Source organism: Tympanuchus pallidicinctus, unplaced genomic scaffold (assembly GCF_026119805.1).
Source record: "Tympanuchus pallidicinctus isolate F22 unplaced genomic scaffold, pur_lepc_1.0 scaffold22, whole genome shotgun sequence".
In the NCBI taxonomy this organism is placed as follows: domain Eukaryota; kingdom Metazoa; phylum Chordata; class Aves; order Galliformes; family Phasianidae; genus Tympanuchus; species Tympanuchus pallidicinctus.
The window spans coordinates 41251030-41266174 of NW_026294739.1; the positions used below are offsets into that span (position 1 = coordinate 41251030).

Genomic DNA, 15145 nt, shown 5'->3' on the forward strand with positions numbered 1-15145 from the left:
GAAAACAGGATTACCAGACAGGACCATTTTATCTGTCTTTCTGCAGCATTTAACAAAAATTACTGAGGTTTACGTTGCAATGGTGCACAGACTGGACAACTACAAGATAAAGGCTCACCCTACTAGAAAGAATTAATTTCAGCATTGAGGGCATTAATTCCAGTAACACTCCAGAGAGGAAAAAAAATCTAATTAAACTTCTGCTCCTATACAAATACGCCAAAGAAGATTCATCTAAAGTTAGTGAATAGCTTGCATAATTTTTAAGAAAGAGTATTTAAAGTCTTGCCTTCTGAATCTCAGCCCTCTGTGCGTGTGTGTCTGCAGAAAATTATATCTACAATCCAGATCTGATTGACTTGGGTGCCATTCAAGCCTCGTTTCTGCAGGCAGAGTTTCCACAGCTCCGGGATGCAGATACAATCACCTGAAACAGCTTCCTAACAAAGCCGTGCCTTCCTGCAGCAAATTTCTACCTAAAGAAGTGTCGTGAAGTGTTTTTGCAAGCGTTTCATCAAAACATTTAATTAATGCTTTAGGGTACGTCTCCCACTTCCCTGCACTATCGCAGCATCGCCTTATCACGCAGTCTCCTCACGTGTGCTGGGGAAGGCTGCACAGCCTGCAAGCTCAGCTCAAGAATTAGTAAGCATACTCCAAGAACTAACCAGGACTTCCACAGTAATTTGTCAACTCACTGCTTAGGAAACTCGTTTGTTTGTATGCTTGGCTATCCCAGACAGCCAGAAGGAAGGTAAACACAAGCAAATTATTTATCAGGAAAGTTATTCCCCTCGAGGTGGCTTTAATATCTGGGAAGATCCAAAACAGTGCATGCGCTCCTGTTATATACCTATAGGAAGGAGACTACAGAGACTGATAACAGGAAAGGGGTGGCCAGGGGAACAGGATACCAGGAGCTAACAGAGCTCATCGCAGTTAGCTGAGCAAAACACAAACTCAGCAATGCCCTGATGGCAGTCTGAGAATGTTACCATGGAGGCAGGGGAGAGAAACTTCAGACAGGCACCAGAGCACAGGGGAGACATGCGTGCAATTGAGCTAGGCACTAGGGAAAAAATAAAAAGAAGCCTCTAGCTACCCAAAGCATGAGGCTCCAAGCAGCCCCACTGCAAGTGCACTGGGGGTAGAGACAGAATCGTTAAGGTTGGAAGGGACCATTAAAATCATCTAGTCTAACTGTCAACACGTGTCACTGTGCACACTAAGCCACGTCCCTCAGGTAGGATCATGTAAAGGGTTGCACAAGGAACAATGCAGGCACACCGTTCATAAACGATGCCAGCTCTAAAAAGTCACCTCTTCTTTGTTTTGGAATTTAATGACATTTAGAGCACGTCCAAATCTGTGATTAAAGTTCTTATCCTGGCATCACAGTCAGCTGCTGGCTCTGGGCATGCTTCTCCCCATTAAGGAAGTTACTCCTTCATGGGCAAAACAAGGACAATTTTACTTACATCGTAACAGCAGTCTGACCACAGCTCCTTTGGCAAAGGAAGCAAAATGCAAACCTGCCTGACTTCAGACTGCAAATCAGAAGCAGAACCTTTATAGACCCACCATCAATATCATAAGAAAGCACTGTGTTAAGGACAACCAGCCTTCTCAGCTAGCACGCACATGGTTCCAGGCAGATCAGCACCATGAGCCTTCTGTCCCATCTGGGTGGCTGCTTCCACTCAGCAGTGACTTTGGTATCATCACCCAGAAGAGTTGCCATGGCTAACACCAGTGCCAAAGTCACAGCTGAGCACATCCAAAGCCCCCATTGTGGCTACACTTCCGCAAAGGAGATAAAGGCCATCATTTACCAGCCTCCAAGAAAGCCACACTGCCTCCCCGGATGGTGAGCACCTTGTATCCTCACATATGAAGTGACAGCAGAACACCTTGATCCACAAATACACCGGTCTGGCCTGGTAGCTCTGCAGATGTGGGGCTGAACCAGAATAAAAGTCCTGCATTCCCACGTGGAGTTTCCCACAAAAGACGACTTCGAGTAGTAAAAGAGAAGTACCTACTCGAATTACTGCCTTCACTTAAAGGAATATAATGGTACATACAAAAAGAATTAAGACTGAGTTCACAGTAAAGCTGAGTTTGCAGTGAGTTGTATTGCTCACAGCAGAGCTAACAGTTCAGTTACAGTCAGAAAAAAACCAACATGTTTTTCTTATTTATGCTACATTTTCTAATTTATGCTATTCACCTGTACTGATAATATGCTATTCACATACTGATTATGATCCTGATAACACTGTATGCTTGGTCCCTTCCCTGTACTTTGGGAAATTCCCCTCAGCCCAAGAGATTGCGGTACAGATGTGTTACAAGCACCAATAGCCCAGCAAAACAGGGCAGAAGAGGGAGAAGCTCCCCTTCCACACCATTTCCCTTCATGCACAGAATTGCACTCATTCTCTTTCTGGTATTTTTAAAACACTCACAAGTCAATACTGTGTGGAAAAAAAAAATTAAACATCTGAAGTAACATCAACTCAAAGAAACAAGTGATTTAAGTAACTTACTCTACACTATAGCACTACAACTCTAGCATAAGGGAATAGCAAAAGGAATATCAGAATATTACAGATTACCACACTCACATCAGAGAAAAAGCAAGAGTAAAAACATATCTGTAGATCTTAATTAAAAATGCCAAGAAGAAAGAAAACAACAACAACAACAACAACAAAAAAGCACTTGAAGCTATAGCAAGCCTGCCACATTCTCCATAGAACTAAGCTCTCACAAATTAAGGGAAGCAGAAAATTTAAGCATTATTGTTAGCCATAGTATTCTCTACACAGCAAAACTTAAACAACTACAACAAGCCTTAAAGACCCAACAGCACCCCTCCCCTACCACTGCACTGCACTGCACTGCACTGCACTGCACTGCACTGCACTGCACTCACCTGCTTCTGTTTTCCCCTTTTTAAGTACCCAGATATGCTGGAGGGTGATTTTCAGCCAGTCACAGGGAGAAGAGGCACTGCACCTGTGCACATAAACCTTCCATCCACAGCTGATGCTCCCTGTTACATAAAGACCCTTCTCAAAAGGTAGAAAATAGCATATTTTTGTTACGTGGCATTTACTACAGTGGTTTTATCTTTATGTATTAACTCCATCTGAAGAATGAATTCCTTTGTTTCCAAGGACTTAAAAGAGTGAAAAATTAAGCTGTGCGTTTGTGCTTATGAGTGGTATGTATATTTTTTAATATATACACTTCATTTTTCAGCAGTGTTCCTTCACTTTAGAAACCAACAAGCTCTAAAGGAAGGAAGGAGGGAGGTTACGTATTTCATTCTGACTTTAACTTATCATTTCTCTGATTGCAGTGCTTTGAGTATATCATTTCTCTTTCAGTATATCATTAACCCACATATTACAGATATATCCCTAACAAAAATGTGTTACTTATTTATTGACTGGTTACTTTGCTCCTAGGAAAACTTCCTGTGGTTACACAAGCTTTAGAATCCTTTGTACTCATAGCACAGTCTTTCTGTGCTAAAGCATATTCTGGACTAGGGGTGGATCCCACTTTATCAATGAGAAATACGTGAAAGCCGAGCAAACTTAACATCAAAGTGAATTCCTGCTAACTCATGCTATGCCACTGTCTGTTTGACCTCCAAACAAACAATAAGTGCTGTTCTCTCTGACCTGTGTAGCAAAGCCTCCCACTGTCTAAAACACTGGGAGCAGCACTCAGCACCTGAGCTGCGTAACTTTGATAAATGCTTATTAACTCCTCCTATAACAAGAAACTCTTTGGGGCTGTGTTACAGCAGGGAGGTGGCTCTTCCCTTGAAGAGACGCGAGTGGGGCTTTCTCCCCGTGCCCGGCTCTCCCTCCCGATCCTCGCTAAGGATCAAGCAGAGAGAGAAAGGGGAGCGGCTCGGCTGCGGGGCCGGGCGCTGGAGTGAGAGGGGCGGTGCGGTGCTCGCAGCCCGCCCCGCCGCCGGGCCTGCCTTCCCGCTGCGCCGCCGGGGTAAGAGCGGGGCCTGCAGTAGGCCGCGCGGAAGCCGCGGCCTCGCGTAGAGGGCTGCCCGCGAGGGGTGTCACCTCCACGGTGGGCGCCTCTACGTGAGGCCGGGGATGGGCGGGATTTCTAGGCCGCGCCGTGCGGGGGGAGGCGGACCGTGAGCGGGCGGGGAGGGGAGAGCTGGTGTTCAGTGTTGAGATGTGGCTGCCTGGGAAAGGGAGGCTGCCCAAACGAGAAGCAGCTGGATGCTGTCGATGGGATGGGTGGCTTAGTGGCCTTCCTGGCCCTGCCCTGAGTGAGGGCTGTGAGCAGGGAGAGCCCTGAGCTCTGCAACAGGCTGGAACCAAGGCCAGGCCAGCTCAGGTAATGCAGACTGGCAGCCTAGGGCCTTGCCAAGTCTGAGTTGGGATTTGAAGGTTTGAGCCTTAATTAAAAGGTTGTGACAACATTTGCGGTATAAATGAGATGAAACTAGTTTAGGATGCAGTGCCTGCCTATACTGAGGTCTGTGAAGCCTTCAAACTAGAAGGGGTGAGATTTAAACTGGATACAAGGAAAAAGCTTTTTACAGTAAAAAACAGTGAACCACTGGCATAGCTTGCCCTGAGTGGTGGTGGTGCCCAGTCCCTGCAGGCACCCAGGGTTGGGCTGAATGGCACTCTGAGCACCTGGTGGAGCTGTAGGTGCCCCTCTTCATTGCAGGGAGTGGGAGCAGATGGCCTTTAAGAGTGACTTCCAACTCAAACAATTCTATTCATTGTACTTTTTCTCCCCAGAGTGCAGTGAGATAAAGGGTGCTGCTGAAGATAAAACAAATCTTCATGAGCAAAAGTGAAACTAGGTGTGCATTATGCTTATTGAAAGGCAACCAAGGTGGGGAAATAAGTGGAAGCATTGCATCGATGCTTCACTACCTGCTGCCTGTAGCAAGCTGGTCACTGTGGTATACAGCTGGGTTGGCCTGGTTACTTTGGTGGAGGGAGTTTTAGCTCTTCTATTTTCTGTTTGTCTCCTAAATTTCTTAGCCCTTTTGATTTTTTTTTTTTTTTCCTAAATAAACTGTTTGGTGACTTTACCACAATATTTTCTTTTATTTTGCTTCTGAGGTAATGATACGGATTTGAGGATGGCTAAAATTGTATGCTGAGGAATTTTCTGTCTCATATATTACTCCTGATTAAATAATGTTACTTAAATGAGAGATCTTAGTTCTTGAGTAGACTGGCTGATTTCTGGTTTCTGAATCTAAATTCTCCTTTGCCTGCTTTGCGCTGTGTACTGGAACAGATGGCAGAAGACTCACTAGCTTTGTGCCAGTGTGCTCGTGGAGTCTTCATCCATTTAGAGCACAACTTCGCACTGCTTTCCTCTTTAACATCAAGCACAAGTTAGGTCTGACCGCAGTTGCAAGAAAATCTTTTCTCGCTTCAGATCTATCACCCTTTTTCCAGTAGGGAAAGCAAGCTGTAAGAACTTGCAGGAGCCTGGTCAAAATGGTGCAGGGTTGTAACACAGAAAATATGCTTTTGGTTGCAGGTTCAGCTACAGGGCTGTTCTCAGGAAGTGCCTGTGAGAAGCTCTGCAAACATCACATTTGTTTTAGTGGAGGGAAAATTAGCTGTGACCGGTTGGGAGAAAGTGGAAGGAACAGCACTGCTCCATCTCTAAGGGTAGCTGCTGTTGTTTGGGTCTCCCAACTCTACGTGTTTTAAGCATACTTTGAGAACTTGCATAAAATATTGGTTTAATTAGATGACAAAACTTGTGCCTGTATGGGAACTGTTGAGTCACGGCCTGAACCGCTGATCGAGCACCTGGGGAAAGGACCCAGTCAGCCCTGGGAGCGCAGGTGAAGGCAGTTCAGCTGTGCAACTGGAATGGTGGAGCCTGGCTGCACCTCTCTTAGACCCCATTTAAGGGTTAGTGCCACTGAGGAAGGATCTCCTGGAGATCCCTCCTTGGTGAAGATTTCCCCTGTGAACCTGGAATCTTCTGATACGGGTAAGCAATCTTCCCTCCTTTTATAGCACTGTTCTATTGTGCTGATCCTTCTTCATTACATCTCTGGTGAAACACCTTTTCCTATCCTATTGGTCTGTCCAATTGCTACAGTGACCCATCTGGGTAATTTGTATAGCTCTTGGTATGCTCTATTTTGAGCCTGAGGTCTAAACACTTAAATATAAACACCTCTGCAGTGAGTAGAGTATTCAGAGTTCAGTGAAGAGCCAAAGTAGCAGCCAGCCCTTCTTTACTTCCTGTGTAAAGGGTGATGGAACTGATGACCCATTTACGAATGGCCTTATTCAGTGTAGCCCTTGTCTGTTTTATTTTTCTCATTGATACATGGTTCTTTTGAAGCAATTTCCATTCCAGAATATGGAAGTGAAGCAAGAGTGTCCTTTAAAAAAAACAAACACAAAGCAGTAAAAAAAAAATAAATCTTTGTCTATTTATATGTGCTTATGATTGGAATTGTTTCTCTTTCTATCTTTCAGATTGTCAATCGGTCCAAGAATGAGCACATGCAAGAAGCCTTATGTTGACCAGACCACAAATCTTGGAAAGTTTGACCCTGAAATTCTTTCTGAAATTGAGAAGCTCTTTGCAAAGAAGTTTTCTTACACTAAGCCACTTAATAATGAATGGCAGCTCCCAGATCCCAGCGATGCCTTCACGTGTGACCACAAGGAATTCAACTCGCTTCTTGATCTGAAGAACTCGATGAATGAAGTGAAGAATCAGCTTAGTGATAAGAACCTCATTGAATGGCATCAGCACACTTCGTTTACCAATAAAGCAGGAAAAATAATTCCTCACGTGAAGAAATCTGTGAACGCTGAGCTCTGCACCCAGGCCTGGTGCAAGTTTCATGAGATGCTGTGCAGTTTTCCTCTTCTCCCTGCGGATGCTCTTCAGGAGGGACAGCTGAACTCTGTTCACCTCTGTGAAGCGCCGGGAGCTTTTATAGCCAGCCTCAATCACTACTTGAAATCCCACCACATCCACTGTGACTGGAATTGGGTGGCTAATACTCTAAACCCATATCATGAAGCAAATGATACCCTTATGATGATTATGGATGACCGTCTTATAGCAAATACACTGCCTTGGTGGTACTTTGGCCCAGACAACACCGGCGATGTGATGTCATTGAAACATCTGACAGGACTTCAGAAGTTTGTAAGTAATATGGCCACAGTTCACTTAGTAACTGCTGATGGAAGTTTTGATTGCCAAGGAAATCCAGGTGAGCAGGAAGCCCTCGTCTCCCCCCTCCATTACTGTGAAACAGTCACTGCTCTAATGATCCTGGGCGCCGGAGGATCCTTTGTTTTGAAGATGTTTACCCTGTTTGAGCACTGTTCTACCAATCTTCTCTTTCTGCTAAACTGCTGCTTTGAGGAGGTCCATGTCTTTAAGCCAGCCACTAGCAAAGCTGGAAACTCCGAGGCCTATGTAATTTGTCTTCGTTACATGGGCAGAGAGAGCATTCATCTGCTGCTTTCTAAGATGATGCAGAACTTTGGGACGGATATGGTCAACAAAGCTCTTTTCCCCCAGCATCTGATCCCAGAATCTTTTCTTAAAATGCACGAGGAATGTTGCGTGTTCTTCCACAGGTGCCAGGTAGAGACTATCTGTGAAAACATCTATCTCTTTGAGCACATGGAAGAAGCAGAGCAGACAAAACTGAACAAGTTGAGAGATTGTGCAGTAGACTTCTTCATGCAAAGATTTTGTATGAAACCCATTGCTAGAAGTAACTGGCTTGTCAAGAAATCTCAGACTGGTTGCAGCATGAATGCAAAATGGTTTGGGCAAAGGAACAAATATTTTAGTACGTACAATGAAAGAAAAATGCTGGAAACCCTTACATGGAATGATAAAGTGGCAAAGGGCTATTTAAATCACGTGGCTGAAGAACACAGCTTAACTAATGCTGGTAAAATGTGCATTTTGGAAGGATTGTCTTCTAACCTTAAGTGTAACTTGTGGTACATTTTGGAAGGAAAGAGGCTACCAGCGGTAAAATGTTCACCATTTTGTGATGGCCAAGTCTTGGAAAATCTTAACGAAGCTATGAATGAACTGGTGGGGAGGCCAAAAACCAAACAGCTGCTGCAGCGTTGTCACTCCTGTGAGGTACTTCCTGGGGAGCAGATGTTGGCAGAAGTGTCTGATCTTTACCAGTCTTATCAGGAGATCCTGAATGGAAGACGTGGGGACAAATTCAAGTGCCTTGTGGTGGATTTCCCATCCCTTTATGATGCTAAAAGCCAGCCTGGTGTGGAAATAAAGTGCCTAGACTCGGCCACGCTGCTGACTTTTAGCTTCTCTTTGCTTTATGATGGAGAACCAAAATACCAACAGCAGCTTTTGGAGTGTGTTCTGCATTCCCTGAATCAGCTTGCAGTAGGAGATGCATTGATTCTGCCTATTCTTTCTTGTTTTACACGTTTCACAGCTGGCCTGGTGTTTGTACTGCATTGCTGTTTCAGGTGCATCACGTTTGCTTGTCCGACGTCCCACGAGCCACTGAAGACCTGCACTGCTTTGCTGTGTGTTGGCTATCAGGGTGTCCCAAATCCAGTTACTGAGTACCTGCAACATCTGCATAAGCTAATGAGTTCTTTGCTAGACTCGGATTCTCCCAAGCAAGTTTTGCAGTTTGTGCCTATGGAGAGTCTCCTCCAGGGCAAACTGTTGGAGTTCTTGTGGGATTTGAACACAGCCATTGCAAAGAGACAGCTCCACTTGCTTGTGCAAGCTAAGCAGCAGCAAACGACTGGCAGTATTTCACTATAAAATAACCCTAAAATCGAGCAAGTTGCTGCTATGCCTTGTTTCTCAGGCAGGTAGAAGTTAAAAATGTTGATGTGAAGGAAACGTCAATGCCATGCCTAAGTTGTACAGTCTCGGTACTGGGAGGATGTTTTGAGCTATCAACCCTACTTGTGCTGTACTGGGCTGTAGAAACCCTTGGCTTAATCTCAGGTATGGGAAGTCAGGGCAGTGATTGAAGTGGACAAACTGTTTCTTCTGTCACCAGTTATCTGTTCCAATTTCCTCGTGTGCCACCTGGATCAGTGATGTGGCTTTCATGATGAAAGGTGGTGTGGTGCCTTACCTGTTTATTTTGGCCAGGCTGCGGTGGGCTTTGTTTTGTGATGTTATCTCTCTTCTGCTGAGCTGAATGTGGGAGTTCTGACGCTGCTGCTTTTCTTAAGGGATTTGTGGGAGCCAAAAATTGATGTTGGGGCCAGAATGCCCAGCAGTGTGCAAGCCTGGTGTGCAACTTGAGGGATCTTGGGAGCTGGCAACTCGTTTGCAGGGGCTGGGTTGAAAACAACTGCCTTTCAACTGTAGCAGAGGCATCCAGGGAAAGATTCTCTTTAAATGTGAATGCAAGGACTGTGCTGTATGGCCTAGGACAGGTGATTGCATGGCTTCATCTCCCTGTCCCATCAATGGATGGAGCATCTCAACTTTTTTATGGGCACCTCCTTAACCTGATTTGGGACTCCTTGATTGTAGTGCTATTAAGGAGGAACTGCAGATGTTTTTCAGGCAAACAGCGTGGTCAGTCAGGGCTCTGTGTTCCAAGAAATGCTTTGGAGGAGTGCTAAGCTGAAGAAATGTGATACTTTCCTTGGGTTAAGATTTCATTTGATTCTCCTTAGAGATAAAAATGATGAAATTGCTGCCTGGCTGCTCCTTTAAGGGAGTCAAATTTTATTTTTTGTATTGCTCCTTTGGGGGCTGAATTTTGAAGCCTAACCCGTACATTAACACTTAGTTTTAAGTTTGTAGTTTACATGGGAAAACTTGCTTGGAGGGAGAAAAGATGTTTGGAGGGAAAAATGATTTACTGCAGATATGTGCAGGATCTCTTAGAAGAAAGTCAGAAATGTGGAGCCGGAAGGAAAACAGTCTCCTGATTAATTACCAGTCACCTTCTGGAAGCACTTCTAATTATGTAATATAGGAGCTTGAAGGATAATTGATTACTGCTAAGGATTAAAAGCACTGCTGAAAAACTGTTTTGTCTGGAGGTGTTGCACATTTAATAAGCTTTTTTGCCACGTTGATTGGGGTAGAATTTCATGCATTTAACAGTTCATTTTTTATTTAAGGATTTGATAGGTGAATGAGTCGGTGGCTCAGGTCTGACTGACTGATAGCATTTTCTAAAAGTCCTGTTTTTTACAGCTGCATGTAGGTAGAAGCAGAGAAGCCTTGCTAACAAAAGCTTCGGAGGTTGGTCATTGTCCCCATTTAAATGAGCTTGCTCTGCCATGAGCTGAGTCACGCTTCCTCCCTCGGACCGGGAGTCGGGATTTCTTTTGAAAAAGAAATACTGAAAATGAGAGGAAAAAAGCAGGGAAGGAATATTGTGGAAGAATGACTGACAAGACGGCTTCAGAGACCACCTGTAACAGGCTCCTTTACCTGAGTCAAAGCAGAATAAAGGTATTGTCCACCGAAGGCACCTTTGTGTCTCTGCTGCCCTTTCAGAGGTGATTTATGCATCTGAAGCTTGCACTGAGCTGAAGCCTATGGAAAGGCTTCTCTTAAAGCAGGGGCAAATGAGATTTCAAGCACACGGGTGTTCTTGCATTGTGATATTCTGCTCTGGAGGCTCATGTAGCAGAAGCATCCCAACCAGCAGATGATTAATGTGAGGTTTTTCTCCGAAACGTCAGTCTGATGCTTTTGAATTCTGATTGTAAAGTAAAATCCGAGCACCGCTCAGGATGTGTTTTTCAAACTCGGATTTTCAAGTTTTCCTTGGTCTGGTTTGCACATCTGGCAAACTATGCAGACTTCTTGGAGGTTTCTCCAGTCCCACCTTTCCTCACGTGTTCTACAGTTAAATCAAGGAGGATGAGCACAGGATTAGTTCCCACGGTGACAGGATGTGTGCAAGGTGTTCCACTTCCCTTTCTTCCTTAGTTCTTAAGATGAAGCATTCTGAATAGCCGCAGAATGAGAAGCCAGATCCCTAAAACGTAGGAAATCCAATGTCATATACATCCCGGTGCCCCATTTGCTCTGACCCTGTTCTGTTAGCAGCTGTCAGGAGGGATGGAACAAATCCTTTGGCAGCAGCTGCTCCTTCTGTGAAGGAAAATATCTGATTTGGGAACTCTTCTTTTGTTGTGGCAGCAGTTTCAAAGTTAGGAATGAGGCTTGTCTCCTTAATTGTGAGAGTCCTGCATTGTCCTGGCTGTCTCTAGACCAAGAATGTCTTTGAGGAGTGACACTTAATTTCACTTGTGACTTTTGGAATATGTAAGAATGCATGGGAAGAATGCATTAACCTTTGCAGAGAGGGGCTGATGGCTCCAGCATTGGGCAGTGCTGTCAGTCCCTTTGGCTGATTGCGTTTTGGGTGATGGCTGATGAAGTGTCTCAGTGTCCTGGCTGCCTTTATGCTGGCCTCTCTTTTGTTTTTTTTTCCTTTGATCTGCTTGAAGATGAACTGGTTGTCAGCTCTCTTTTGTAGGAGCCTCGATCTTCATGCAGGAAAGATGGGGGGGGAAAACATAGATTGGTAGATAAATAGAACATAGATTCAATCACAGTGCGTGAAGACCCGAAGCAAAATTAGCTTTGCAGCTCTGCTACTGCAAGTTTCCAATGGAGGACCAATATCTGTGTCCAGTGATCAGCTGCAAGCTCCACTGTTTTCTTCTGAATGTCTGGAGCTTCTGTTTTAAGCTAGCATAGTAGTTGCATGGAGTTTGAATGGGTTGGATTCCTCACCAACCAAATGTGTTGGTTTTCCTTCTTAGTTGAGTTGCATTCAGACTTGCCACTTATTTTCACTGATCTTATGTGGATTTATTTGGATGTGCACAGATTGTGTGTGTTTTTGCCACTGGCTTTCCAATTTAATTTCTGCAGAACATAATGAGATTTATGGTATGAAATCCGGTAGCTTATTAAAATGGTACTAATTGGTGTCTATTCATCTTAATCTAAGCTGATCTATTAAATTACTGGTGGTCAAAGTAGAATATTTAGCAGAATTAGAGTTTATTAAAAATACAACTTGAAATTTAACAGGAAGGGCTTCGTGTTCCTTATGTAGAAAGTGGGAAAAGGAAAGAAGAAACCCCACGCCTTGATTTTGGACCTCTGCAACTGGATGCTTTAGGATGCAATAAATGAAGGATGGCCGGCAAGCTGAAGCCTCAGAGCCTTGCATCTCTTGCTACTGTTCCTAAAACCCATCTTTTGACATCTGTTTAGTTTAGAGATGATTTTCAGCTTGTTAATTCTTAATGGCGAAGCAGCGGAGATCCTGCGTTCATTTGTCTTACCGTTTTGGGTGGTGTGAAATACTTTTGTTTATCGGCTCTAAACAAGAGCCTCCATCTCAGCTGCAGCCTTTTGAATCTCTCTCTCTTATTTTTTTTTTAGTGCTTTGAAGGCAGAGAGATTAAAATTTCCTCCCAGAAGCCTGGTAATGGTTTCTCCGTCTCGTTCTTGAAACCGTTGTCATGAATGCCATACGGATATCCTCAGCTCCAGTTGTTTGTGTCGCATTCACCTGACAAAGATCAAGCGTGGCTGTCTATGCTGGCGATGCGTTCAGCCTGTGGCTGCTCATTTCTTGCTCCTCAGGGAACAATTTGGGTCGTTGTTGAGCCCTCCTGCCCCACTTGCGGCGTCCAGAGCTGAATGCGAGTCTGAGCAACGGAATTTGCTGAAAGAATCAGCTGCTGGCTGTAGGGACTCAAAACAAGCAGAACCTTAGTGAGAGATTTAAATGCATTTTGGGCATTTTCCCACCTGCAAGGAGAGGCCTTTCCTGGCTCAAAATTCTGTTTTAAAGAAGCTCTGAGGAGTGAGCATCTGTGCAAATAGTTTGCCTGTTGCTTGTTGCCTTTCTTTTACACATGCAGTACGTTTGTGCTTGCGTGTATGGAAACCCCCATGAAGGTGGTACAGCAAGGAAGATTTTCCTTTTGTAACTTACCAGCGTGTGCTTTTGTTTTGAAGGGTGTGAATGTAAATATTGTTTTGATGTACATTATGGGATGTTGGTTTATGGGGCTGTTGTTGTATTTCCGTTTGGCCCGCAGATGTGTGTTGGAAGAGCTTTTCTGAATGGATGGAAAACAAAATGTATGCAGAGAAAATAAACTATCTTCTGTTTTAGTTCTGTTGCTGCTCATTTCTCTACCCAAATGTGGAAGAAGACAACGAGACCCTGCCTTGTGGACCCATCATCGGTGAATGAAAGAGGCAGAGGCGTGCCGAGCACGGTGCGTCTGCTGCTCACTTTCTCAGCTCTTTTCCTTTGCAGTTTACTGTTTCAAAGAGACATCAGTGACAGGAGAGGTGTGAGCAGTGTGTCGGAGCTCCTTGGTCTTGTTACCCATCTTGGCAGACAGGTGCTGTGCGTGGAGCCTGCTTGCACAGCGAGGGCTGTCCAAAGGATCTTCAGTTCCTGCTGGCTGTGACAGCCCCTATGGTAGGAAACCACACTGCAGTTTTGTCTGCAAAATCTTTTATTAATCCTTATCCAAATGCTTTCATTCAAAGTGCTTGCTTTCAGTGAATGGTGTTATTAAACAAAGAGAAACTGTGTGCCTTATTTCTCTGCTGTACTGACATGGGTTCCGACTGCTTGTCTTCGGCCTGGCTATCAGGTTTGTCATGAGACTTTGTGCTAGCTGGTTCTGATTGCAGCTATGAATGCTGACATTTCTCACTGCCTCTTTACTTTGGAAGTGAAGGAGGACCCCAGGTTAGGGAGCTGGCCAGTATTGCAGCATATCCCAGAGACAGGAGATGATATAAGAGGTATACTTCTCTGGTACCTTGATTTTCATATAGATGGCAGATATTGGGGGCAACCTTTAAACTAGAAATGCTGTTGAATGCTTGCTGATGTGGAGGCTGGCATTGTCTCACTTGATCTTAACTCTAGACTGGAGCGTTGGCAGTGAACATCAAAATGTGCTTCAGGAGAAATGAGTCCAGAAGTGAATGGTCATTAAAATGGGGGCTGCGTTGGAGGAGCCTGTCTGAAGGACTGTGTCAAATTTGGTGGAAGTGTGGTTTAATGTGGCTGTACTGAATTACAGGGAAATGTAAATGCCTCTAATTGTATTTAAGCTACTAAACAATTCTTTGAAATATTTACTTTTCACAATATTGCAGTATAAAAATATTGCTTGAAAGCACATGAGATGGCAGATTAGAAACAGAAGGGAAAGCGTGGCTTTCCTTGTTTTGCTGTTAGAAACCTTAAAAACTGCATATGTCATTTCTTCAGTCTTCAAAGTCACTTTATACGCTATGTTATATTGATTGTAAATCTTATGTTAGTTGTGGTAGATCTTGTGCAAGCTTGCCTGCCAGCTCTTGAGTTTTAGGTGTTGTCAGAGCTGAGCTGAATTGCTGAACGCAGAGCAGAGGAACATTCTCTTTTAGGCTGAGCAGAGAGGTTGAGTGAATTCTTCCACTGTGTTCTATCCTGTTCTTGGTAAAGGAGGGGGGATGAAATTTTACCTATAATACAGACCTATTTGAAGGCAACTACTGCAGTGGTCTCTTTCAAAGGATGTTTTTCTTCTGTAGGAAACCTGGACGTGTTTATTTAAGTCATCTTCAGTGTTTTATTAAATGAAGATGACTGCTGCTTGTTAACAAATTGATTTATCTAAATTGAGGGGGAGCAGGGAGAAGTGCCTGTCGCTTGTTGACAAATTGATTTACCTAAATTGGTGGGTGCTGGGGAGAAGCGAATCAATATTTGAAACTTATTTGTTGCTGAAGTCAGAGATCATTATCTGTACGGCTGAGAGATGTGGATGGATGAAGGCTGCCTGATACAAATGGAAGCTCGCGCTGCTGTACCCTGAGGTCCTAAGCTGTCAGGTACCTGTGCCTCAAAACAATGACCTGATGGCCAGCCGGTAATAAAACCTCAATTAGATGGAGGAACGAAGGGGCTGCGGTGGTGAAGTGTCTTAATTTAAGTCTCTAGAGGGTTAAGGTGATTAAATGCTTCTATATAATCAGTTGACTGCTCCAGGTTGGTGACAGTGTACTCTATAGCTGTTGAGTTGAAAAGTAATGAAGCCTATCTTAGGGTCACAATTAAACT

At 44.2% G+C, this 15145-nt stretch overlaps 1 protein-coding gene across 7 annotated transcripts; it reads left to right on the plus strand.

Moving 5' to 3' along the window:
* The first annotated feature begins 3869 nt into the window (after positions 1 to 3869).
* CMTR2 (cap methyltransferase 2) lies at positions 3870 to 13188 on the plus strand. Of its 7 annotated transcripts, none has more exons than XR_008207394.1 (3): positions 3870 to 4023; positions 6516 to 10491; positions 12448 to 13188. XR_008207394.1 is itself a non-coding variant. In XM_052685403.1 (2 exons), exon 2 carries the CDS (start codon positions 6535 to 6537, stop codon positions 8824 to 8826), a length of 2292 nt encoding a protein of 763 aa, XP_052541363.1. In that variant the 5' UTR covers positions 3870 to 4023; positions 6516 to 6534; the 3' UTR covers positions 8827 to 12439. The 7 variants fall into 7 exon arrangements, 4 of the variants coding, with proteins under 4 accessions (XP_052541363.1, XP_052541366.1, XP_052541364.1 ...); XR_008207396.1 differs by having other exon boundaries at positions 6516 to 9015; XR_008207395.1 differs by lacking the exon at positions 12448 to 13188 and having other exon boundaries at positions 6516 to 9015; positions 10231 to 12439.
* The last annotated feature ends 1957 nt before the right edge of the window (positions 13189 to 15145 follow it).